Source organism: Triturus cristatus, chromosome 11 (assembly GCF_964204655.1).
Source record: "Triturus cristatus chromosome 11, aTriCri1.1, whole genome shotgun sequence".
NCBI classification, from domain to species: Eukaryota; Metazoa; Chordata; class Amphibia; order Caudata; family Salamandridae; genus Triturus; species Triturus cristatus.
This window is the reverse complement of record NC_140594.1, coordinates 782,257,604-782,285,322: the sequence shown is the minus strand read 5'-3', so window position 1 is coordinate 782,285,322 and position 27,719 is coordinate 782,257,604. Positions and strand designations below refer to the sequence as shown.

Here is a 27,719-nt window from a genome sequence, read left to right as displayed (position 1 = left end):
TAATGTGTTTAAATTGCGTTGATTTTTCCACCAAATTGAAGTATTATTTGAAGTTTAAGTCAACTGCGAAAATGAACCGGTCACAGCTGCCTGCTTACGCTCAATCAGAATTGCCGCACGTATGACTGAGCATGTAGGAAGTAGTAACCGCCTTCTTTGGCAATAAGCGAAGAAGGGCATATTTCAGTTTTTCACCAACTATTTTAAAGTTCGCCAATAGTTTGGTTTAGCGAAACTGAAAATGTCAGTACAAGGGTATAGCAAATAGATGCAAATCATAAACTCTATTTCTTTAGCCAAATTTCTAGACCTAGCTTGAGCAATTACGCGGGTGCAGGTTTTTAGATAGAATCTAAATAAGCACATGATTTCAGAGGGTTTTTTGAGCTCATTTAACGCGTAACCAATTAAACTTCTTGTAATACCAACATGCTACACTACAAGAAGAAGACCTCGGCTACAAATGAGATTTAGTAAAGCGAACACGTTAGCGTAGTGTCGTCATAGCTCAGGGAAATAGAAAGAGGACGGTAAAAGTAAGATATCAGCTGCTGAGTACCGTACTGTATATGGAAATAGTTGTCATCTTGAGCTGGAATGCTGTGGCAAGTACGAATAGATCTACGTGCCCAATAGAGAGTGTTATCATTCACTAATCAACGATTTTTATATTTCTTCGTGTTTCTTCCACAATGTGACATACCCTCACTTCCTTACAGCACTTGGTTATTGTTTTTAATTTTTACAAAATGCCTCTGGGACGTACATCGTATAGTGTCGCTTCGGAAATCTTTAGCCACCTATTTTCTTCTTTGGTACACAATGTTGCATTATTTCCCTCCAGCGTCTGCTAAAATTCTCGAGATATATAATGGCATTGTTCATTCCAAGATGGCGAGTGCTTTTCTGGTTTTGCTTCGTAGGCGGTGTTTTTGATGCTTCCATCCACGAGGGCGGACTCACATTGGAGACTCGTGGGACGGAAAGCCACCCGCTGCCGACATGCAGCACGACGATGTGAGTTGTGATCTATACGAGATATCCCGTATAAGCACGGGGATGGGGGCTCGGGTACCAGTATTAATCCTGCGATATTATTAAGTCAAATGTATCTGTTTTGGTACTAGATGATAACGGCGTGCCAGCAGGATTCTGGGGAAGGGAGGGTGCACGACTAGAGTAACTATTCTAGTGTGCCATGTAGAATTATAAGGCAGTTTGACTGGTAGGATATTGCTTGACAGTGGTGAAGACAGTCTGCGTGTACTAGAGGTTTATGAGAGTAGCAGGGCCTTTTTGGTAGATACTATGAGGGTGGTAACCGCTCCGCGAGAGAACAGGCCAGAAATTATGATACGAGCGTTACGAAGCGTGCCTAGAGTGGGTGGATACCACTTACCACCATGTCAGTCCACCTTACTATAGGTCATTACGGACACTGTTACTAGTCCTAAGCGTTTCAGCTACATATTATTCATGTCCACGTTACTTACCAGTAATTTTCATTACTTTTAGACCTACTTGTCCTCTTCACAGTCATTTCTATCGAGGTGAACTCTGACACGAGTAAGATGAGACATTAAACCTACAAATCTGGGACACCCTATGGACACTATTAGAGCCAGCCTACCCAGTACTTCCTGTTTGTACCAAACTCAAGAAGGCCAGTATATATTGAAGTGACAAGTAGGACTAAGGATAGTGAAGATCACTGACAAGAAACTGGAGCTGTATCCCTCTATCCCCTGTCCTAGTCATAACCTTTGAGGAATATCAAAGCTTAACTAGCCTCAACAGCAATACAGAAAATGGATATAGAAAAAACATGTGTAACAACAACTGAAGCACTCTTGTTATCTGATCATTTTGAAGGCATCAACTTTTCTAGATTTATGGAGTCAGGTTTCCAATATTTTAGAAGGTGCATTACCAAAGATCTCATCTAAAGATATGGCCATGGTACTAGAAACATGCACATGATCCTGTAATGTGAGTGTAGGAAGTCCGAGGATCCAGATTAAATTAAGAGGCAGAGACAGAGATTCATAACAACGTGGTTTAATAGCAGACACATCTGTTCACAAGTCAGTACAGGTCAAGAATGCCTAACCCCCCCAACCAGAACCATCGGTCAACCTTCCAAGCATTTCAAAGGCAAACATCCTCCAGATGACACGAGACAGCCACGAGCTATGACAGTGTGTCACGCTCGTGTCTAGTCGTGTCACGATGCAATGTTCCCAACACACCTTCCCCCTTGAAAAAAAACCAAAAAGAAAAAAAAAATAATGATAATAATAAGTCCAGGATTAATTCATGACAAAATCTTTGTACTTTGCAAGAAGGTGATGATTACGCACCATCCTAAAACTTTCAGAACTCTTACAAGGAGGAGAATGATTTCCTTGCTCATTATGTTGTCCAACGTCTAAAAATACATTGCTGCTATGGTCTTCTTGTGAATTAGTAACACCTTTAAATAAGGAATTTCTGTTTAAATTCCAAACAGAACCACCTTCAATTCTAACAGCATTCTTGAAAAGTTCAATAACTTTTCTTGGACTTGACCAAAAAGGAAAACCCTTAGTAACACCTACTTTTATTTTTTTTTTGAATGCGAATGAAATCACCCACCATTACTTCATGTTTAGTTACAGAACCCATTTTTCTTTCATGAAGTTTCATTTTGTTTTTATACATTTCAACTCTCTGTTGAACTGCCTCATAATCCACCTTAAACAAATTATTTGTCTCACCTAGATTTTTGTTCAACCACCAAGGAGTCAATTTGATACTAGGTTTGCGCCCTCTTAAAAGTTCAAATGGACTGACCAAAGTAACAGAATTTGGGAGAAGTTCTATACGCCAATAAAGTGGATTGTAAAGCATTGCGCCAATTTAAACCACTCTTTATTGACAATTGAATAGCTTCTTTTACAACGCGGTTGAAACGATCAACCTGATCATTGGCCTCGGGATGGAAACCTGCAATTCTCCTATGAGTAATTCCGCATTTCACCATGAAATCCTCCATTTCGATACTAACAAATTGGGGCCCATTATCAGTGACAATTTCTTGAGGAATCCCTTCCCTACAAAAAAAATCTCATCTAAGAACTCAATTACATTATGTGATGTGACCTCCTTAACCATTTTGACCTCAGGCCACTTGGAGTAATAATCAATAAGAACAATGCCAAAAGCTTCATGTTTTGGTAAAGCGCTGAATGGGCCAATGATATCCAAACCAAGTTTACGCCACGGACCAGAAGGAAAATCTATAGGGTGAGGTTCAGGACGTAGAGCAACAGCTGATTTGTCACTGTTTGAACAATGAAAACATGAACGTACAAAATGATCAACACAACAATCAATACTTGGCCACCAAAAAGACACTGACACGTCTTCTGGTGAAGGAAATCCCCAAGTGCCCTTCATGAGCAATTTCGAGAATTGTGTTTCTAAGTGAATGGGGAGGGACAATTTTATTACCTCTCAAAACCAAACCATTCTCAACAGCAAGCTCTTCATGAACTTTGAAATAGCTCATCATGTCAATGGATAACTTCCTCTGTTCAGGCCAACCTTGTACTAAATACTTCTTGACATTGCCTAATTCTAAATCTTTCTTCATCTCCAGAAGCCAAACATCTTCCCGTAAATTGGTTTGTTCACCATACACTAGATTAACATCACGTGTGGTGAAAGCAACTTCACAATCATCATCCTGGGTCTTAACTGGACATTCGACAGAAGAAGTTAATCTGGACATGCAGTCAGCATGTACATTAGCCCTTCCTTGGACATATTCAATCTGGAACTGGAAAGAATGTAACCTGGAAGCAAGTCTCGCAAGACGTGCAGACATGGTTTGCCCTCCACCTGGAGCCATTTAAAAAAACAAGAGGCTTATGATCAGTTTTTATAATAAATTTGGTACCCCACACAAAGGTCCTAAAATGTTCTGCACCCCAAACGCAAGCCTATAATTCTCTCTCTATGACAGAATAGTGTTTTTCTGCATCTCAGTACTCATTCTCATTGTCTCTTTGTAAAAGAACACCACCCAAACCGGTGCTACTGCCATCCACCATAACAATGCACTTTTTTCCACGAACAAAGGGCTTAAGACATGGAGCATTCACAATAAATTCCTTCAATTTCTCCAAATAAATGTAGCATTTTTCTTGAAGACATCTAAAAGCATCTATTTTAGAAGCATAATTCGATATGAATTTTGCGTAAAATTCAATAAGACCTAGAAAAGCTACAAGTTGTTCTTTGGAAGTGGGAATGGGTGCATTTACAATACTTTCATTATGGTTGCATTTAGGTTTGATCCCCATTCCACTAATGGTATACTCAACATACTCTACCTCCTTTGCCTTGATTTTACATTTATCAAGACGGAGAGCGAGGCCCTTTTTTGACGAAGCTGCAACAACATTTTCTAAGTTTGCGTCATGTTCTTCATCATTCTTGCCATACACAAGAATATCGTCCTGAAATGCAATGGCACCATTCAATCCAACCAAAGTGCCTCTCATCAGTCTTTGAAACACTGAAGCAGCGCTAGCAAGACCAAAAGGCATGCGACAATACCTGAAAAGCCCTTCAGGGGTAATGAAAGCAGTAATATTTTTTGATTCTTCAGCAAGAACAACTTGGTATGCACTTGCTAAATCAATACATGAAAACACTTGTGCACCAGCTAACATTGAAACCATCTCATGAAGATTGGGTAAAGGGTGAGCATCTACCCAAATAGCGTTATTCACACTGCGAAGGTCCACACACAACCTAAGCTCACCTGAAGATTTAATGGAAATCACGATGGGAGAAACCCAAGGTGATGACTCAATGGGTTCTATAATGTTCTTTTGACACAGGTCATTAAGCAGAATCCAGATTAAATGAAGAGGCAGAGACGGAGATTCATAACGACGTGGTTTAATAGCAGACACGTCTGTTCGCAAGTCAGTACAGGTCAAGAATGCCTAACCCCCCAACCAGAACCATCGGTCAACCTTGCAAGCATTTCAAAGGCAAACATTCTCCAGATGACATGAGACAGCCACGAGCTATGACAGTGTGTCACGCTCGTGTCTAGTCGTGTCACGATGCAATGTTCCCAACAGTGAGTGAGTCATAGGGATTGAAAATATTCCAGTAATTGATTAATTGTTTCTCTTAGTCTTTCTGCCCTGTCTTAGAAGATATACCATCCAAAGATCTTTTCAGAATTGTGCTCTTATAATAGTTCTGGCTTGAGTAGGTTCTATTTTGGATTTCTTAAGTTTGATCAATAGCCACTGACTCTCAAAACATGACCAGTGTATCCAATCTCTCCACAGTCTCCTCTCTCAATGTGGCATGATGTAGCAAGTTGACTAAATATGGGTAAATGTTCCGATCCATATTTGTACAGTGCTGCTATTCACTGGTGTGAGTACCCAGGTGCTGGGTTACTGGGTTCTCTCGTAAAGCCAGGAATTAAGTTTTTTCCTGAATTCCAACAGAGAGGGTGATGTCCGGAGGTGGAGGGGAAGGCCGTTCCAGGACTTGGTGGTGACATAGAAGAAGGAACGCCCTCCACTTAGGCTTCAGCGGATGTGCGGTGTCTGTGCGAGGGAGTCGGAGCAAAGATTTCTGGTGGGTTGGTGGAAGTTGAGGCGGTGGTTGCTGTATGCAGGTCCTTGGTCGTGGATGGCTTTGTAGGTGTGTATCAACAGCTTGAATTGGCATCTTTTCTGGACAGGGAGCCAGTGGAGGTTCCTGAGGTGAGGGGTGATGTGGGTCCATTTGGACAGGTTGAGGATGAGTCTGGCTGCTGAATTCTGTATCGTCTAGAGTCTCCTCACAAGTTGGGTAGTAGTAACTGCATACAGGTTCCACCCTTTGAGATTTAGATGAACCCCCAATGGTGTCATCAGCTTTGTAAAGATTTTTCGTTGCTGACTTGATCCCTAACAATGATACCTGAAAATTACAGTGCATCTCCCACAGGCCAAACCTTAAGAAGGTATGATGTTCTTTGGCCAATAGAACATGAAAAAATGTGTCTTTCTAATCCACTGTGACCATGAAGGCACCCTCCAGAATCGCCTGTATGATGTTCAGTAAGGTTTCCATTTTGAAAGGCAATGTTTTGATCCATTTGTTTGCCTTCTGTACATCGATGACCAGTTTGAATTCCCCTTTTCGCTTGGGAACCAAAAAAAATATTGAATGACACCCCTTTCTTCTCTGGGCACCAGAACTATTGCCTTCATCATCAGTGCCTGGATTGAAGACATCAGTGAATCTTTCTTGCTCATATTTTTGGAGCAAGGAGTAACTATGGTCCCCATCTCTGGAGGTATTGAATGTGACCTGGTGTCCTTCCCTGATTATCCTAAGATCCTAAACATCGGAGATGGATCTTTCCCATACTGCCTTGAAATGCCTTAATTGACATCGGCCGAAAAGTTTATCTGTTTGGGCATTGTCAAAAACGCAGATTTTTAGAAGGGTAAGTAGATTTTTCATCTTTTCAGACTTATTCTTATAACCTTTCATCTACTGTTACCCTAAGTAGCCAGACTGTTGCAACCAAATGAAGGTTGTTGAAAAGAAGATTTAAAAGATGGTTGCGTACTTGAAACTGAAGCTCCTGTATAATGTCTAAATTATTCATAGCTTCTCATCCTTAAATAGTCGGTGGAACTTCTCTTCTAGTACTGAATTTTATACGCGCATTCCCTCAAAAGGCAGGCATAGTGCTGTCGACTTCTGGGATAAATCTATTTACCACTCCTTTAGAAGCAGATTGCATCTTGCTGCAATATCGGAACCCTTTGATTTGTTTTGTGGATTTATATAGTGCATGGATACCCTAAGGCTTCCCTGCGCTGACGATGAGAGCTGTGATAGGAGGAGAAGCCCATTAGAGTTTTAGGGGGTATAGCCAGGTCTTAAGTTTTTTTCTGAATGCCATTTCATTTTGCAGCCCTCTAAGTTCCTGAGGTAACTCGTTCCATAATTTTGGAATCAGGTGTGAAAAGGATCTGCCTCCCCATCTTTGTCAAGGTTAAAGCATGGGTTACATCAAATGCTAGGTTATAGAGAATATCTATCAGATTCTCCATTGCTTCCAATAAGGTAACCATTAATCTCCATCTACTACTGCCTTAAATGGAGACTTAAAGTTCGAAATTAGCGATTGGCTAGTGGAAAATTCTTACTGTAATTGCCAAGTGGGCACCCGCATAGTTCTTCAGTGCAAAATCTTCATGTTAGTCTTATCCTTTTCTCATCTATCAAAGAACAACTAACTAGCCAGGCAACCAGGGAATCGGCTGCTAACCAGGTTGCAGTGAAGCAATAAAAAGCTACATCACCCTTCTGATATGTGTAGTACAGTCAGTGTATTTAGAGTCCTCTCCCAGCACCAAACATATTTAACAACTTTTAGGTAGATTTTTTGAATTATTATAACGTAGGCAATTGAAGGAATGATTCTCATAGAATGGAGATAAAACCTTAGGTAGAAATCATGTGCGATTGCAGTAAGAACCTCTTTTGAAGTAATTGCAAATGTTGTTCGTTCACTGAGGACATTCTAACACAGTATGTTTAAATTATGCCTCCTAAGAATACCATCTTCCTTGTCAACTGTTGGAGTTATATGAGATAAGAGGTGGCCTAAAAGGTCGGATAAGAACAGAACAATGTTCAAGTCTCAAGTTATTGCTGCAGGTACTCTAAGATGGTTGATTATTGTAAGACATTCCATGAACGACTTTGACGAGGTTCCTAAAAATGAATGCTTATCTGTTTTATAAAGAGGTAGCAACAACCACCAAATAGACTTGTTTAAGCCAATCCTGACTTTTATGATATAAAAATATATATACGTTGATGTATTGTACTGTTGCCTGTAATGATCAGCACGTATTACAATGTAGTAGTTTGAAAAATGTTTTCACTTTGCTGCATAACATGCAGTAGTGGTCAGATATTGCACTTTAAGAATACCCTCGCAGTATTTAGGAAGCTGCAAGTAACCCCATTATAAGATCTCAGATGCCAGATTCGTAGGTTCTAGTACAGTGAATTTGTATGTAAGTGGTTTGTGCAGTGTTACCCTAGCAAGTCTGCTTCATTCAGTAACTTGTATAATTTATCTACAAACATTTCCATGTGACAGGGGACTTATTGCTGGCAGGGCCAGGCTAGAGGAATGTGGACACTTGGCATTGAAATATGATTTTGTGTATGTTATATTTTACATGATGTAGATTGTCAAATCACAAGCAATTGTTCCAACTAATCTATCCACGGAGAATTCCTTAGTGACTGGTTCTGTGGCAGTGTAACTTTGGTCTTTTCTCTTGCTTGTTGCGGACACCTCTGAGTGTGAAAGAATTTGTTGAGAACACCTGTCTTGATGTCCCTTTTTGTGTGTGAGTGAAACTGTTGCACAGTGGTAGAAGATGTTCTGCCAGAAGATACATCTGTGCTCCGTGCCAAACCTGTTGTCCTGGACAGCTGAAGAGTGCGTGCCACCCTTTTGGGACTGTAATACATTGTTGTCATGCTACCCTGCACAGTAGCTTTCATTTGTTATATAGTATTTCTTGGGCAATCATGAATCCCAAAGGCACTGCCATCAGCTTCTGTAATTTGATATGCTTTCGGGTGTTTTTACTTGTATTTTGGCTGTCAAACGGCAGTTCTTACAGGTGTGCCCATTGCACCAGGGATGTTTCTGTTGGAATGGTTACCAGTAGCTAAAGGTCTGCATAATCCTATGAATAGAATGTAATTGTTCCACCTCTGATGTCCGTGCTGTACTATGGATGATAACATAAGATCCTTTCAGGCACCAATCACTTAACACCATTGACTCAGAACTCTTGTAGGGGGCCCATTTGTAAACGCGCATTGGATACTAGTGAAATGCAACTACCATTTTCAGGACGCTCCTTGAGATCCGAGGTTGTGATAGGTTGGTAAAGAGAAAACAATTTCTGATGCGCCAAAACACATTCTGTTGTTGGGTCAACTTGACCCTCTACGGAACTCAGAGCTGATCCCCCCCAAGACGTTTTGTAGTTATACTGGTGGGAAATGTAATTTCTTCAAATGAATTCTAAACAAAGGGGTATTCAGAAAAGTGATTCTCTTTTGAGTGGTTTGGCATTTCTGAGATGTTTTCTCCTTGACAAACCATTCATCCAGGTAAGAATGGATGTGAATACATCAACTCTGTAGATTTGATGCCAAACCTGCCACAAATTTGGTAGATAATTTTCGTGGTGACATGCCAAAAGAGTGGAGTTTTAACTGGCAATGTTTGCCGCATATTACACATTTTGAGTATATTGGCAATGAGCTGGGTGCATTGGTGTGTGAAAGTATTCATTCTTCAAGTCTAATCTATTCTGCAGGCTTTTGTGGACCTTAAATGTCACCTGCTTTGAATGTATTTTTTGTGCGTTCCTGTTGAAAAGTATCACATCTTGAATAGGCCTCAGTGTACATCAGAAAGTAGACTGGGTACACTTCTAACAAGTTCAGACAATGGAATTATCCCTGTTGGTATTTTCTTCCTTAATTGGATGGTTTAGTCACAACTGTTTAAGCTCGATACCACAACCAGTGTTGACTTGTGGTTATTTCCGTCATTTGTGTGCAACATCAAACTCAATCATTCCCCAACAGGTGTTGCATCACGAGGAAGATGCATTTATTCATTGTTTCGTTGCATAGGCTTTTGCATTTCTTCCCAATGGTGACTTTCCTATATGCTGAGCAAAGCTTGTGAGTTGCAAGTCCTTTTTTTCATATCCTGTATGGCAGCACAGTGTCCTGTTGTGTCTAATCTCGTTTCAAGGCTCTTATAGCTGTAGGAACTGCCATAAAATCTGGTGGCATATGTCTTTTACTTCTTGGATGCAGTATATTTCTCAAGTGTAGGGGTTATTGACCTAGCATTTGAAGGTTTGTTTTTAATTCGGTGTTTTTTAGGCATCAGTAAATACTGTTTACTTTTCTTCTGTTCTTATGAGGCTTTCTATAAAGAAACTATTTTTTTTCCTCCTCTAACTTGCATTTCACTTGGGTTGTATGCCATTCTTGTAATTTGCATTTGTGTAATTGAATGGAATTTCAAAACAATTATTGGAAATTACACAATAAAAATTGCATTTGGTACAGTATTTTACCTTAAAAGTCTTCCTCGCGCTGGCACGTTTTGCCCTAAGAAATGCAATTTATTCGTCTGAAATTGCTTCTTGAAAAACTAGGTCATGTTGATAGGTGTTCAATTAAGGAGATGTGGAGATTGGGCCTTTGTCTTGGTCGGTGTATATCTTCCACTGTCTTTTATCTACTCTTGTTATTTCAGTATCAGCTGGTGTGATAGTATCTACTTTTCCTGAAGGCAGAGGCTCCATTGATGGATTTTTTTCATTTGACCTGATCCTCCCTTAATGATCGAGGATGACATTGAAACAGCTTTTCAAGGTTGAATCTTCAAGGTTAATCCTTTTGAAGAGCCTAAGAGACTATGTGAATCACAGGCTCATCTGCAATTCCAACCTGCTTTCGACGTTCCTTCTGAAGCCAATCCTCTTTTGAGGTCACCGTCATGGGTGCAGAGCCGAGTGTCAGTTGGAAACAGATTATAAATAATCCAGTTGTAGTTGAAATTTCTTTCAAGCCAGTCCTTGGATTTTTATATAGTCCACATTTCAGTGTCATTATATTATTATTATTTTTTTTTTGAGTTTTAAAGAGAAGTTTATTGGATATAAAAAGGAAATATAACAATTCGAAATACATCATATAGTGTGATATAAATCCAAAATTGATTATAAAACGAGAGGTGAAAGGAAGGGAAAGAAAGGAAGGGAGAGGCAGGAAAAAGGGGGAGATCATATGATAAACACTGGTATCTTAACTAAAATACAGCATGTAAACATTTCGGTGAACGATGGAAATAGCATAAATAAAAACGTACATTGTATAATAAAGTATTAACATTAAATAGACAAACTTTTCTATTAATTTCACGGAGGCTTGGATACTTCTTCATTACAAGGAGTATGTAAAGATATAGCACAAGCAGAAATATTTAGGAAATTAGTGACTGGTAACCACAACAAATCTCGTTTAATAGCCAAAGCAATTGGGTAAACATAAGCTCGATCTAATCTATGGTTGTAGCAGACGCCGTACCACCAGGCTTGAAATGAAATGTTAGAGGCATTTTTCCAAGATTTTGTAATTTGTTGAAATGCAACGGCCAAAAGTAAGTCCACAATAGAAGTGGAAGAGCTGAAAGAAGACCATACCTCTGAGATACTACCTAGAAAAATATGAACATGAGAGAAAGGGATATGCGTGTGAAAAAGTTTGTTAATTTGTTGCCAGACTTTGATCCAAAAAGTGTGAACAGATGGACAAGTGAAGAGCATGTGGTGAAGATCTGCATTAGGGGCAGGACATGACCAGCAAGTAGAGGAAACAGTAGGGTCTATGTGATGTAATTTGGCCGGGGTGATTAGGAGTCTATTGTAAATAAAAAATAAACTTTGTGTGATATTAGCTGCTCTTGATGACTTCCTTATTTTATTCCAAATCTTTTCCCATGTTAAAATGGAAAAAGTTAAACCCAAATCCACTTCCCAGCTACATTCCGTTTTAGATTTAGTACGGGAGAGAGATGTAGATCTTAATTTTTTATATATAGTGGATGCCGAGGAGGGGGTGCGTAGAGAAGAAAGTGTAAGAGGAGAAGCTGTTGTTTGGATAGGAACTGAGGATAAATTATTGAGAGAATTTAGAGCGGTAGAAGTCAGTAATCGATATTTCAACAGATAGGAAGGGGGAAGAGAAAAACGAGTGCGAAGTACAGAGAAGGGAACACAAGCATCTTCTTGAAACAGTTGATGAGTCCATTTAAGATCAAGTGCTAGCCAGTCCTTCCAAAAAAGAGTCCTATTCTTAATTTTAATATGCTTATTATACCAAATTGGGGAGTTTAGAAAGCGGGTACGGTCATCAAGACCTCCAAACAAAAGAGGGTGAAAATTTTTGCGAGTATTCTTAAAAATGGGAAGGGACATCTTCAATGGTATGTGAGTTAAGGATAAAAATTCCTCAAAGGAGAATGGATGGAAAAAAGACTCCAACTCTACCCACAAGGGACGAGAATTAAAAGTGTTCAGATCTGTAGAGAGCAGAAACGAAGAGTGTTTGAGAAAAAAGGATGTGTGATAAGAAGAAAAGTCAGGGAAGTTGACCCCACCCATATGTTTAGGTTGCTTGAGTTTGGAAAGAGACATCCGAGGGTGTTTATTCTGCCATAAAAATTTTGATAAGATGCCATAAATGTTTTTGAAACAAGATTTAGGAATATTAATAGGAATGTTAGCTAAGAAAAATAGGATTATCGGAACTAACATCATTTTAATCGAATCCAGTCTGCCCCACCAAGATAAAAATAAAGGATGCCATCTTGACGTAGAGTTACTTAAAGTGAGCTGTACATTATTTAAGTTTAAAGCCACAGTATCTTTAAGAGAAGGAGTGAACCATAGACCCAAATATTTAATTTTAGAAGGGTTCCAATGAAAAGAAGAGTCTAGAAAATCAGCATGAAAACAATATTTGTTTAAAGGGAGAATTTCACATTTGTCAATGTTGAGGTTGTATCCCGAAACTATAGCAAAAGCAGAGACCTCTGATAGAAAAGTTGGAATGGATGATTGAGGATTTGAAATGAATAAAAGAATGTCATCAGCATACGCTGAGAGTTTTAAATTGTTGTCTGCATAAGGGAAGCCTGTAATGTTAGAGTTCAAACGGATTTTTGTTAAAAAGGGTTCTAACGCTAAAATAAATAAAAGTGGAGAAAGGGGACAACCCTGTCGAACTCCTCTATGGAGAGGGAAGGAAGAAGATATAAGGCCATTAGCTAAAATAAACGATCTAGGAAAAGACTATAATAGTGAGATATATGAAATAAATGTGGGACCAAAGCCAAACCAACGGAGTGTGGAAAAAATAAACTGCCAGTTGCCTCTGTCGAAGGCTTTTTCAGCATCTAATGCAATAGCTGCTAAAGAATGTGGATGAGAATGGGACTTACTAAGGACATTAAAAAAGAGACGGGTATTGTCTGATAAATAACGACCTTTAATAAAACCAGATTGTTCCCTGCCAATTAACCGTGGCAAGATATTATCTAGGCGAAGAGCTAGAATCTTTGCAAAAATTTTATAGTCCAAATTAATCAAAGAAATGGGTCAATAATTTTTACAGAGTAAAATTTTTGTTCTCCTTAGGAAGAAGACATATTAGAGCCTCTTGAAAAGAGCCTTCAGATTTTTGAGAAGAAATGAAAAATAAAAACAGTTGGTGTAATTTAGGGACGAGGAAGGTAGCAAAATGCACGTAGAATTCCATGGTAAAGCCATCTGGCCCAGGAGCTTTGCCCTTTTTGAGCGAGTGAATAGCTTTAAGAATGTCATTGGGGAGTATATCTGAATCTAAAGAGGAAAAGTCAACATCCGGGGGAGACGGGGAGGGAATAGTAGATAAATAGTGAGAAATGTCAGACAGAGAAGGCGAAAACTCAGGGGTATAGAGTGTTTGATAGAAATTAACTAATTCTGAGAGAATGTCTTTATCTATATGAACAGTAGTGTTGTTAGAAGTGACAATAGATTCAATCTTTGTGCGTTCCTTTTTAACCTTAAGATAATTGGCAAGGAGATTGCCAGATTTATTCTGAGCGTTATAATATTTAGCACTGGACTTTAAAAGAATTAAGTTTGCAAATTCAGTAGAGAGTTTGTTAAAGGAGAGTTTGGCTTTAATAAGATCATTAAGCGTAGATTGTTTTTCTGTTAGATAATAAGAGTGTTCCAATTTCTTGATTTGTGAATTAAGTATTTGGATAGATTGCATAGATGTTCGTCGTTTACGGGCCACAAATGAAATAATGAAGTCTCTTGAGGCAGCTTTAAAAGTGTCCCAAATAAGTTGGGGGGGATACATGGGGAGTGTCATTTTCAGCAAAAAATAAGGTTGCAAATTCAAGAAATGATGATGAAAATTTGGGATCTAATAGTAGAGAGTTATTAAATCTCCAACGTTTAGTGCCTTTGTTGGGAGGGAGTAAATCTAAACTTAAAGAGACTGGAGCATGATCCGAAATTAGAATGGATCCTATATCAGAATGGGAAATATGCTGTGTGAGAGGTTTGGAAATAAAAATGTAATCAATACGGGATTGGGAAGAGTGTGCTGGGGAAAAATATGTGTACTCTTGAATTGTAGGGTGACAAAGTCTCCAGGAGTCTCCCAGAGATCTTTGTTGAATAGTAGAAGTGAATTGGTTGTGCATGGAAGAAGGAGAAAATCGAGATTTGGATCGTCATTCTAAAAAGGGGTCTAAAATCATATTACAGTCGCCGCCCAAAATCAAGTAGTCATCAGTATATTGCATTAAAGAAGAAAGATGATGAGGCCAAAACGATCTGTCTAGGGTTGTGGGAGCATAGATATTAAATATGGTTAAAGGAATTTTGTTAATCAGTAATGATATAACAACCCACCTACCATCAGAGTCATTCTCCTGCTTCACAAGTTGAATATCTAAACGTTTGTGACATAGTATAGTTACACCATTACGTTTCCCTGAACCAGGTGAAGCATAAACATGGCCTACCCACTGACGACGTAATTTAGTTAGTTCACCTTCAGCTACATGAGTTTCTTGTAATAACGCAATATCTCCTTTTAAGTTAGCAATAGGAGATAAAACCCGTTGGCGTTTAATGGGAGAACCCAAGCCTTTAACGTTCCACGATACAATATTTAGCGTCATCTAAATATAAATACTAACTCCAAAATTACCATAAAAACATTCACATGTAGTGTTTAATAATTGTACAATGCACGTTAAGCGAATAAAAGAAGGAATTATCATGGAAAATTGTTGAAAAAGGATAAACAGAATTAAGCGAGTAAAAAAGAAAGTATAACACGAAAGAGAGAAGTAAAGATAGAAAATAGTAATTGAAAAGCCAGGAACTAGAATATAATGTGAAAAGGAAAAACGATAGAAAAGGTTATAGGTTATTACAGGGATGTAGGTAAAATAAAGAGAAAAATATAAGAAGTAGAAAAAGAAGCAAGACTGAGGTAAAAAATACAAAGTATGAGAAAAATAACAGAGAATCCAGCAGAGGAAATAGGGTAAGAAAACGAAGGCAAAAACAAAAGAGAAAGGGGAGAAGACAAAGAAGATAGAGATAGAGAAAAATAGGATGAAAAAATAATTAAAGCACATACCACGAAAAGACATAGACAGATGGGGATGGTGGAAGCACATGAGGAAAACAGCACACCAAAGGCGGGAAACTCCGGTACAGAACGGAAAACGGAGACACCATCCAGGCAATGAAGACCGGATCACGAAGTGACGGACGATATATTGCTGCTTCTAAATAAAAAGGGGAAAGGAAGATCAATTACAAAGGATACATGAAACGTATAATCACATACAATGAAAGAAAGCAGAAGAACAAATTTAGAATAGAACAACAACAATTCTTAAAATAGTTAAAGCATTTGCTTAGCTATAAGTTATAGGTTATAAGTTATAAGTAGCCTCAGGTCTTCGAAGTACGAGGAATTTCCATGTTGTCCTCAGTACAAGAGTCAAGAAAGACTTGTAGACGTGCTGGGTCTTCGTAGGAAGTAGTTTTGTTGTTAAAAGTTACTTTCATAAGACATGGGTGAAACAGGCCATAGCGAGCATTGAGATTCCGTAGCGCAGGTCTCATGTCCAGAAATTTTTTCCGCCGGTCTGCAGTTGCTTTCGCATAGTCTTGAGCAAAAAATAAATTATTACCTTGCCAAGACACTCTCCTTTTACTTTTGGCTGCATGAAGAACTTTAAGTAAGTCTGTATATTCTAAAAAATATAGAATAACACCACGTGGCTTGGAAGTAGAAGAAGCAAACTTAGGATTTTGCCCTAGTCGGTGAGCTCTCTGAATGTTCAATTTTGGAGATTCAGGAAGATCCAATAGAGTTGGTAGAAATGATTGAAAGAAAGAAAGCGCATCCGAGCCTTCAATTCCTTCCACAAGGCCGTAAATGCGTGATTATTGCGCCTATTACGGTTCTCCAAATTTTCAATCTGAGTCTTGAGATGAGCGACCTCTAACTGCAAAAGAGGGATTTGAGAAGCGACAGTTTGAATGGAATCAACGCGTTGAGAAAGTAGTAAGGACTGTTGCTCCATTTGAAACCATTTATCTTCAAGATTCTGGAGACGAATGTTGGTCTCCTCCATATGAGGTTTAAGCGCGCGAATTTCTTGAAGAAGCTCCATGGATAATGTCGCTGTAGAACCTGTTGGAGACGGTGGGTCTTTTTTGACACGCTTGGTAGAAGTAGTGGATGAATTTTTAGGTATTTGCTTAGAATTACCACGAGGTAAGGTGGCCTGTATACTAGTGGTAGTGAACTGCGTAGTTTCAGGGTCTTCCGTATTGTCCTGTAGTACACTGAAAGGATTAGGATCACTCATCGTAACGCTGTCACCCAGAGTAGAACCAGTACGAAGTACACTGGTTTTTGCCATGGTAAACCACACAGTAAAATGTAGAACGTGTGGAAAAAATGAGGACACGCAAATCTTTGAAGTAAGGACAAAAATCCAGTTAAGAACAACGAAAGTCAATGAAAAAAGGGAAGAGATGAGGCAAAAATCACTCAGAAAAATATGTTGAACAGGTTGTTTGTAGAAAGCGAAAAAGGAGTCTTCAGAAAGACAAAAAGGGTGACAATGAACAAGTAGAAAGCAAAAAAGCCATATTCATGAGCCAAAACTGAGGAGATAGCATTCTATTTGCTGCGTTGCGGTAAAAAACAAAATGGCGGCCGTAAAAACGAGTGCGAACGAAAGCGCGCTAAAAGAGTGTGAAGCAGCTCAGCCTGGAGGTCGAAAATGAGTTCAGTTGGAAGCGCTATGCTTCATAACATCTTGCCAGCGTCCGCACCGTCCCAAAGGCAGAGAAAGGTGCCTGGTGGAAGCTCCGGTCTTCACGTTAGTACGGAGCTCCGTGATCCGGCGGCCATCTTCTTTGGCTCCCAAGCCACGCCCCCTCAGTGTCATTATATGTCTAGAAGTAAGAACAGAATGGTCACATACATGACTTGTGTATCTTCATAATTGCACTCATTAATCCAAATCAATTGTAGTCACAGTCTGACATTGGTCATCTGGGAACAAGTTACACATCAGCTCTGTTGCAGGGAGCATGATGCACATAGAATCTGATGTGCCTGAAAAAGGGCCAGGCCCTGAAACTGTTACTGAGAGAGGGTGAGGAGGCACACCTGTGATTACCGCAGAAAACCTGTGGCACCTTGGTTCGGTTGAAGGGAGGCAGGGTTATAGTTCAAAAGTGTCACAGAGAAATGAAACGGCTGATATTTTTTGGGGGATTTTAAGTGATTCTGGTATGTATTGCTAAATTATTAACACTTGAGAAAAAACGTGACGATGGCTATCATTTTGATTTCACTTGGTACTAATGCACTTTGACAGACTTCATTGTATAAGTAAAGTATTTATGAATTTGGTATGTATTGCAGCACAGTGTGACTCATGACATCTGGGATCTGTTAACTGGAAATGGTGCACATATGGCATCAACCACAAACATGAGTTTGTATAAAAAATGCAAGCAAAAAGAGTTAATTTTTTTTCTATAGGTAGGAAACAAAAATTGCCTTAGAACAAAACTGTCAAATCTAATTCTTTTAAATTTTTACCCTTCTTCAGGTAATTTGGGACATTCTTGGTAACAAACAGTTCTGCTCATTCAAAATAAAGTAAGTACTATTTAATGATTGCTTTAGTGATCAGTTTATTTGCATTTGAGGCGCACTGGAAGCACATTTTCCTCCACCTCTTCGTCCTTCCACAGTTACTAGTTAACCCTTCCATGATCCTCGGGATAGTTTGTGCTGATTTTCTTGTTATCAATCATGTGTGTGTTGTTGTTTTTGGAACACTTCGCAGGCTGTTTAGTTCACATCTTTTATAAGGTCATATGTTACTAGTAGCCGCTTTAGTTTCAATGGTCCGGTTCTTCTTGTGCATGTGTATTGGCAATCCTATTACAACTACAATACGTTTTTATTTCTGCTTGCCTTCATAGTGTGTTTGACTCCAGTGAGAATCTAGGGTTCTTTACTTTTAAAAGGGATCTGCATTGCTTAAATCCTTTGATATATTACAGTTATAAGAAAGATATGACTTTGGGTTTTATTGTGCTTTTGCTTGCAGATTCAGAAGCTTCTTTGACCCGAGTATCACCTGCTTCTTTTTCACTCATACTGACAAGAAATCTTTTACTTTTTAGGACAAAGACACAGAACTTTTGCCGCAATGAATATAACTTGACTGGCCAGTGTAACCGTTCCTCTTGTCCCTTGGCCAACAGTCAGTATGCTACAATAAAAGAAGAACGAGGTAACTGCATCAATCTGACTCATAATTGGAAGGAAAACGTTTTTGTTTATTATCAAGCACCATTAGAGGTGGCTACCCTCGTAGACATAGCACTGCCCTAACCAAGTTCTGGGAACTCTTTGCCTAGAAAAAAGGCAGTTTGCACTTATTCTCAGTTTATTATTTCCTTCTGCTGAAGTTGCCCATTCTAAAGGTAGATGTTGTTTTTTTTGTTTTTTTTAAAAATATGATTCTTTTTATTGATCAAAAACTTATCGGCAACATAGCGCATATCAGATTGACATTATGTACATGTGAGGAAATGACCATCATTTACAATATTAATCATTATGTGGGTTGAGCCATGGTGCAACAAAACCTGAAACATTCCAATTATGGCGATGGCCGGTCTTCAATAGAAGAGTTTCGGGGTAGGTTACAAATTTCCCCCCGGTAAGCATTCCAATCCCTCCCATATCAATGACCATTTCTTCGGGCAGCCCCAAGCGAGGTATACTGTCTTTTCACGGAACATGCACCAGTCCATGTGCTTTTTCCAGTATGTTGCTGTTGGCGGGGTTGTGGCCCCCCCATAGTTGGGCTATGTTCTGCTTCGCCACCATGAGACCCAAGGTGACCCAAATCCTGCCCATCCTACTCAGGTCTGTGGGCTCCCACACATTTAGGAGGCACCTCTTCACCTCGAGCCGGATGTCTAGTTCTAGCACCTCCCCAATAACAGCGTGTACACTTCGCCAATATGTCTGGATGAATTTACACTCCCATATGATGTGCATGAATGTGCCTTCCTCTCCACATTGTCGTCTGCACTCCCCTCCCTGTACCCTCCCCATGCGAACCAGGCACGGCCCAGTGACTTATATCCTGTGCAGTATTTTCAACTGAACGAGCCTCAGCCTGGCTGAAATCGCTACCTCCCGCGGAGAGGCGAGTGCCTCCTGCCATTCCTCATCATCCAGTTCTAGGCCATCCCTTTCCCATTTCTCTCGCACTGTTTGAAGGGAGGCCCGGTGTTATTTATCAGTTTCTTGTATGGTAGTGCGACAGTTTTCTCTGGTAGATGTCCGTCGAGTAGTCTATCCTCGAGGGGTGTGTGTTGTGGGGGAGTGGACCCCTTGGGAAAACATGACTGTAGGGCATGTCGGACCTGGAGATATCGGAAATATTCTGTCTGTGTGATCTCGTGTTTCTGTTGTAAGGTGGTAATTGGGATTACATCTCCCTTTGCCCCGAGGTATCAGACAGTCGATATCCCGATTAGATCCCACTTGTCGAATCCTTTCGTTTTCCAAAGGTCTCCAAGTGTCTCCGAGTCCCAAAGTGGTGTTGCCAGCTTCAGTTTTCGCTCCCATCCAAGACTTTTTGTTGCTGCCTGCCAGATCTGCACGGAGTGTTTGGTGGGTCCGGTAAGCGGAAAACGTCTTGGCCTAGATTAGAGAGCTATATTATAGTTCCCTCCTGGGAGGAGCCAGCGATCCATGGCATAGCCTGGATCATCTATAGGGCGGTAGGTGCCGTGGTTGATGGCTGCCAGGTGGGAAGCCCAGTAGTATTTTTTTAGGTCCGGGAGACCGATACCTCCATCGTACCAGACAAGGTTGAGTTTGGCCAGCGCGATTCAGGGCTTTCCTTCCCACAACAAGGCTCTCTGCAACCACTCTATTTCTCTAAAATAATTGGAAGGTATTGGGTCAGGGTAGTTCTGCAATGTATAGAGGAAGCGTGGCAGGGACATCACTTTAAATAACGCCGCTCTACCCAGCAGGGATAGTGGATGCGTTTTCCAGACCAGGATGTCTCGTTTAAATTTTTGTAGGGGCGGTCGCAGGTTATGGGCATAACGGAGTTGTAGGTTCGATGTTACGAATATCCCCAGGTACTTAAAGCCTGTTGTGGTAATTTGTAAAGGGCATCCCCTGGGCACCATTGGTGGGTCACCGTGGAGAGCATACAGAAGGGACTTACTCCAGTTTATGGAATACCCCGAGAATCTGCCAAAACTCACAAATATGTCAAAAGCTGCTATCAATGATTTGCGGAGGGAGGCAAGGAATAGAAGGATATCATCCGCATATAGCGAAATTCGGTCCTCCCATGATTCCACCCAACGCAGACCACGTATGACTGGATCTCTCCGGATCCAAACCGTGAGTGGCTCCAGTGCAAGCGCAAACAGAAGGGGGGACAGTGGGCAACCCTGACGGGTCCCCTGGCCTAGCTCAAACACTTCCAATTTCTTGTTGTTCCCTACAACTTGTGCCAGGGGCCCAAAGTATAAAATCTTAACCCAACCAATAAACCCTGGTCCGAAACCCAGCTTTACCAGTACTGCGAAGAGGTATGGCCATTCAATAGTGTCGAATGCCATTGATGCATCTAGGGAGACTGACTGCCGATTCTTGTATCGTCGCCAATCTCACCATTACCCCATGTACCCTCCGGAGATTCAGGGCTGTGTTGCGGTGAGGCGTGGAGCCTGTCTGCTCACTTTGACTAGGCGGTTAGCCAGGAGCTTGGCGAGAATTTTGGGTTCTGCATTAAGGAGAGGGATAGGCCTATACGAGGCACAATTTGTCTTGGGCTTACCTGCCTTATGAATGGTGACCAGTGTGGCTATTCTCTGGTCGCGGGGAAGTTTCCCCTGCTTTTTACTGCCTGCGTACATGGTGCGCAGGTAGGGAGCCAATTTGTCCGGGGCTAGTTTATAGAGCTCGATGGGCAGGCCGTTGGGGCAGAGTGCCTTGCCCGACCAGAGACTTCTAACTGCCATCGCAATTTCATCGTTCGTAAAGTCAATGTCTAGAAAGTTTCTGTCTGGGTCTGACAGGACTGGGAGAGTGATGTCTTTAAGCAGGGAGTGTGAATCAGATTCAGTATAGGGAGTGTGCGTGCGATAGATGTCGCTAAAGTAGGTGGCAAATGTATCCACAATAGCTTGAGGGTCTGTTATGGATTGCCCGTCGTCATCTATCAGTTCTGGCACCAGTCGGGATGCTAACTCCTTCCTATCAAGCCACGCTATAAGTTTCCCGGCCTTATCCCCTAGGTCGTATATCCTACCCGCCGTTTCCCTCTCCATGGATTTAGACCTGTCTGTTGCTATGGCCTTATATTCGTCCCTTTTGAGTTACAAAGTGTGGAGTTTTTCTTGCGTGACTCCCTCACCCAGTTCGTCCTCCAATTTGAGGACAGCCTCTTCAATCTCTACCAGGTCTTTCATTTTCTTCTTTCGTGCGCCGGCTATCAGGGATAGTGCCTGTCCCCGTATAACGACTTGGAATGCTTTCCACAATGTCTGGGAGGAGTCCACTGTGCCCTCGTTTTCTTGAAAGTAGTGGTCTATACCCTGGAGCAAAGCCTTACATGATTTCGGTTGCGAAGATGCCATGGATTAATTGGGGCCACTCTGCCCGCCCCACCCCGTCCCATTGCCATGTGAGCCCAGAGCAGGGAGTGGTCTGAGATGCCTCTCGCCAAGTGTCTAACTTCTTGAATATGTGTGACCTGGGAGGCCGGGACAACTAGGTAGTCAATTCGGGAAAGGCTATTGTGTGCCCCAGAATAAAACATGTGTTGAATAGTGTCCGGGTGGTATGTCCTCCATGTATATGTGAGGCCCAGAGCCTCAATGAAATCAGACAGCCATCTTTTCGACGTTCTGGTATCTCAGGGGGGATGCTGGTCCTGTATCCCAGAGACCACTGCGTTAAAGTCCCCTCCCATCCTTAATAACCCCTCTGGAAGAGATTGCAGCACTCTCTCCAGGTTCAGGAACGTGCGGCTTTGCAAACCTGGTGGCACATAAACGGACATGAGATTGAGTGCTCGGCCTTCCCACTGCCCTGTGACGCCGATGTATCTCTCCAGGTCATCTGACCATGTTGAGTGGACCGCAAGGGGAAATGAGTTCCGTGTCATGATCCCACTCCGCGTGAGCCAGTGGTGAAACCTGCGTGTGCAATCAATTTGTACCCCCACCTGTTCAGTGCCCTACAGGTACTTCCAATCAAGTGTGTTTCCTGGAGGAGGACTACGTCCGGGGCATGGCGTCTGATATACTGCAAGACCACACAGTGTTTAACCTTGTCCCCCAACCCGTTAACGTTCCAGCTCAGTAGCTTAATGCTGCTACCTCCGTACTCCTTCATCGCTGATTAAGTGTGTCAACAGTTCCTCCCATGTTTCTACATCTTTGTGTGCTGATTCAACAAAAAACAACCTAACGTGTAAAACCTTGTACCAACCACCCCCTCCCTGCTCCCCTGCACCCTGGGCAAGAACCGGCCCATAAACGCAACCATGCAGAGTGCCTGTCGTCCCAACGTGAACTAAAAGTAGAACTCTGGGGTTAAGATAGGTGTCCCACCCTCCTCTCCCTCCCGTGCAGCTAATCACGTACAGTCCCTTATATAAGTACCATGGTCTAGATGTTGTGCCTTCAACAGTCTATTGGAAACCCAGCCAGGCAGCGGCCGAGCTCTAGCCCTGGTACCTGCAAAAGTCCTGGAGTCCAGTAAACGATCTCCAGGTAGACAGGCTCTACCGTGCCTCGGCGGGCTCCATAGTTCCCCATCGACTGGGTCTATCGGGTGAGTCAGCGGGGGTTATGGTCTTCAGTTCTCCGCCAGCCGTCCAGCCATTCCGCTGCTGCCTCCGGGGTGTCGAAAAACCTGGCCCATCCCTCATCCTCCACCCGGAGCCGTGCTGGAAAGAGCATGGCGTACTTCAGTCCTTTGTCATGCAGCAGCTTTTTAGCGGCTAGAAAGGATCTGCGTTGCTTCTGAACTGTCTGTGTGAAATCGGGGAAGGAGGTGATTTCGGCGTTGTCAAGCCGGAGCGGCGGGCTCACTCTAGCGTTTTGCAGAATCACATCTCTATCGTGGAAGTTCAACACTCGAGCGAACAGTAGTCTTGGGGGTGCCCCACGGCTTCGGCCGCCCCCCAGGGACTCTATGGGCCCTCTCGATCACAAAGAATTTGAACAGGCCCTTAGGCTGCATGCGGTTAAGGATGAGGTCTTCTACGAAAAGGTCTGGTGCCTGCCTCTCCGCCCGTTCCGGCATCCCCAGGATTCTTACGTTGTGACGTGTGCGACCTTCGTAGTCGTCCAGCTTACTTTCGGCCAGTCTTCTGAAATTCTGCAGCTCTCGGACTTCATTCTGAAGTTGTTAGGTGTCTTCCATCAGGCTTTCTGTTTTAGCCTCCAGATTCTTGACCTTTTCGCTAATTTAATGGAGGCCTACCTTAATGAGTGTCACCTCTGTAGAAATCGTGTCCATCCTTTGTTCCATGGAGGACCGGACCCCTGAGATGGCCTCCATGACATCCTTAAGTGTTAGCTCGGGGTGGCATTCCTCTGTCTCGCCCGCCGCCTTGTCTCCCGCTGGTGGATCTGGCAGTGTCGTTTTGTGAATTGCAAACCGGTTCAGTTTACTTTGTTGGCTCCTCTATGACCCTTTTGCTCCAGACATTGTGGCCGGTAAATAACATGGTCGTGCCGTCTTCTACCGGTCTCCAGGACCCACCCTCAACCCCAGGACAGTTAGGAAGTAGTCCAATTCTCTCCGTAACCAGCTCCACACCAGGGATCTAGTTAATCTGTTCTCACAGGGTCCCTCCAGCTCAGGGTATTGCCAGCAAAGTCAGAACGGGTCTCTTTTCAGGACTTATAGAGAAGGTTTTGTTCCCAGGTGCAGTTTGTGTGACAGGCTGATTTGGTCTAGGTCCCTACAGGGATACCTCAGAAATCGTGGGCAGAACGGTGTCCCTGCAAGATGGATATCTTTGGGGGGAAAGATGGGATGTGGAGAAAGAGTGCAGCCGCCAAGCGGACAAACCGCAGGAGGGCCCACAAGGGGATCAAGCGCCCCCCCAAGTGTAAGTCCATGCAGGCCCAGCGGAGCCCACAAGCAGACTCCTCACCTCAGCAGCAGTGATTATAGTTGCTCCACTCCAGGGGGGGGCCGCCTCTCATCCACCGTGTCGCTCTCTCTCAGCAGCTCCCGGCTGCACGGCCCACAGCTCTGACCGTGTGTCGTTACGTTGGGGGCAGCTAGGAGCACTTCTCTGTCCGGCTTCACTGTCCCTCAAGGCCGCAGATTTTCGGGTGCGAGAACTCCGCCTCCCGGGCTGCAATGTTTAGTTCGGCAGAGTCTGCGGGTGGTCCGCTATCGTGTGGTGACCAGTGGGACCGGATCTATGTGACTGATTAATGGGGATGGGAAAGGTAAGGGGGAGCTACCCGATCAAGCGGCCATTGCTGATAGATTTAATTTTTGAGGAGCTATTAATGTTTGACAAAATGTTTGGTATTTCTGTTATCATTCTGTATCTGATGGTAATGTAACTTGAGCTTATTTTGCACTGTTGCATTAAGCTCCCTCTTTTGGTTCTATAGTCAACAAAATGTGATAGTATGAATGCTTAAATTAATCTCAGTCCCTGGTAATTACTCAGGACAGCATTGCAGTCTAAGGTTTTGTTACGCAGCATGCCACCTCAGATTAGAACCAGTCATATGAAAATGATGATTGGTCTTGCTTCACTAAGAACAGTCCTGCCCGAACTGCCAAGCCTGATCCTCTTTGAACGTCAACTGGGGTGCAGCTACGAGTAATTACCAGTGGCTGATAATAATTTGAGCATTGCACCCATTGCTTTTTGTTTACTTCAGTTGGTACTATAGCAGCATTGTTTCTGGGCCTCAAAAGGGTTTTGCTTGCTTGACCAACTACAGGCAGAGAAAAGTGAATTCTCATTACTTGCAATCCTAGCTCATAATAATTTGAGCTGTCCTACCTAAGGGAGGTGGCCCTGGAACACCATTTGCAAAACATATACACATTTCAGTAAATGGTTAAAAAATCTCACCTTTTTAAATGTGCAACCATGCATTGCAGCCCATGTAAGGATCGATATCCGGAGTTCAAGTGTTTTTCTCCTTTGAAAAATAAGATCCAATCAAGAAAATTAAATCATGATTGAGTTGTGACTGATGGAAACCTCCCATTGCATTTTCAGGTAGGCAATGTAGTGTCAAAATGCTCATTTCTTTTAAAAATGTAGAGTGAAATTGCACCTCTACTATCCACTGAGGCACGGAAACTGAGCGTTACCATCATTTGTCAGTCAGTCAGTCAAGGATAGCTTTATTCGATAACAAGTATCTTAAAAGCGGTAACATACATACAATCATCAATAAATATACAAGTTATCAGGTGAACCACAGTTTAAAAATATACAATAAATAAAAACCTTAAGTTCAAATTTCCAGGGAGCAGATAATAACAAGCTCTTTCAGGGAAAAACTTTATACAACCATAGAATTAACTCTGTTCCAATTTATATATATATATATCGGATTATAAAATGACAATGCAATAAAAATGATCAGAGCAGTTTAAAAATATAAAAAAACACTATAATTCATTTAGAGTTTCAGACGTAGGAATTTAAACCTTACTATCCAAGCACGTCCAAGATACTTGGCCACGCCACAGGCAATACGCAAAGCGACTCTGTGCTCAAAGGTGCCCAATAGGCTACAGATTGGTTTTTATCTATTCTAGCCTTCTTATAGGCTGGGCGGGCAAACATGAAGTGAGCCACGCTTTCTGTTGGTGCTTTACAGCAGGGGCAGTCCGCTGTTGTCTGATGTGAAGCACTCCACTTTGCAGTTAGTTCTCGTATCGGGAGTGTGCCTAACCTAAACTGAATATAAAGTGCCCTGTCTCGTGGCGTCTGAATAAAATCTAAGTAGGGTTTTAAATGTATGCGCTGCTTGTGAAGATAAAATTCTTCTGTGAGCCTCCCTAAATCTCGAATTACTGTGCTCTTGTGCATCTACCCATGCCCAATACCGCTTTTTAAGGTCAGCCTTACTAGGTGGGGTCTGGGTATCCCACGACTCCTTCATGCCAAGCGCAAGAACCAACTTTTTAAAATTAAGCAGCCAGCTGACTCTTTGGTTACCATCCAGGGCCATCAATTCCGTAAGCGCGGAGGCATAGCTAGCAAGCTCAAGGGTCCGACGCAGGCGGGCCCAGAATAAGAAGGGCCGTAACCAGGCTATATCTTTAAAAGAGCGCCTACCCATATTGCTCATCAGAGGTTTTGATGGTGCCTTACTGGGAAGCATCACTAGATCTCTAAAGAATTTGTGCTCAGATCTACTTATTCCATCCACATTATCAAAGCCCCATAATTCTGCACCATAAAGGGCTGAGCTAACTGCCTAGGCTGCATAAATCACAATAGCGGGAGCCACAGGTCTGCTCTGCGAGGGGCGATGTTCTCTAAGTAGTGTTCCTGCCGTGTGTTTGTGGCTCAGATGCATTTTGTCGATATGATGCCGCCGATGCATTTTCTCAGCAAACCGGATACCTAAATAATGAAACATTGGGACTCGCTCTAGACGGGTTCCGTCTAGTGTGAAATTGCCTCTATATGGCCTATAGGGATTAAACACCATAAGCTTAGTTTTAGCGGTGTTAACAATCAGCCCCCTAGACTCACAGAAAAGATATCTTTCTAAGAACTTCTGGAGCCCAGCCGGAGTTTTAGACATAAGAAGAGTGTCGTCCGCAAAGAGCAGGGTAGGAACCCTGTCTCCTGCCAGGGAAGGGGCATCCGATGGAAATTCTTGTACATAACTAACCACTCCGTTGATGTGTAAGGAAAACAGGGTGGGCGCCATTACGCAACCCTGGCGCACTCCTCTGTTTACAGGGATCCTGTCTGTCTTCTGGCCTTGAGCTCCCCACCTTACTTGGGCATAATTGCCCTCGCGAAGGCGTATCAGCAGATTCAGAACCATTGGGGGATCCCCATATCACCCAATAGGTGCCACATCCGCTCACGGGGTACCAGTCAAAGGCAGTCTTTAGGTCAATAAAGGCCAGATAAAGACTGCCCCTGCCAATTAAAACAACCTTCCAATGGATTAAAAGCAATCTGAATGCTTGGTCTACTGTCCCTGTACACGCCCTGAAGCCCGCTTGATACTGGGAAAGGATATTCTTGTCATCCACCCAGTGATGAATTCTCTGAAGCAACACCCTGCCAACTACTTTCTGCATGGCATCAATCAAACTGATTGGGCGGTAGTTGGCAGGGTCATCCCTTTCACCTTTTTAAAAAAAAAGGTACCACCTCTGCACCTTTCCATGAATCA

General features: G+C 42.2%; 1 protein-coding gene across 1 annotated transcript in view; it reads left to right on the top strand.

Moving 5' to 3' along the window:
* Nucleotides 1–911: 911 nt before the first annotated feature.
* MAK16 (MAK16 homolog) overlaps nt 912–27,719 on the top strand; it is an 84,345-nt gene continuing 57,537 nt past the window's right edge. Inside the window, exons 1-3 of the mRNA XM_085634482.1 lie at nt 912–1,017; nt 17,855–17,904; nt 18,438–18,547. Coding sequence (XP_085490608.1) covers nt 1,003–1,017; nt 17,855–17,904; nt 18,438–18,547 — 175 coding nt within the window. The 5' untranslated portion in view covers nt 912–1,002. The remainder of the gene's footprint in view (nt 1,018–17,854; nt 17,905–18,437; nt 18,548–27,719) is intronic.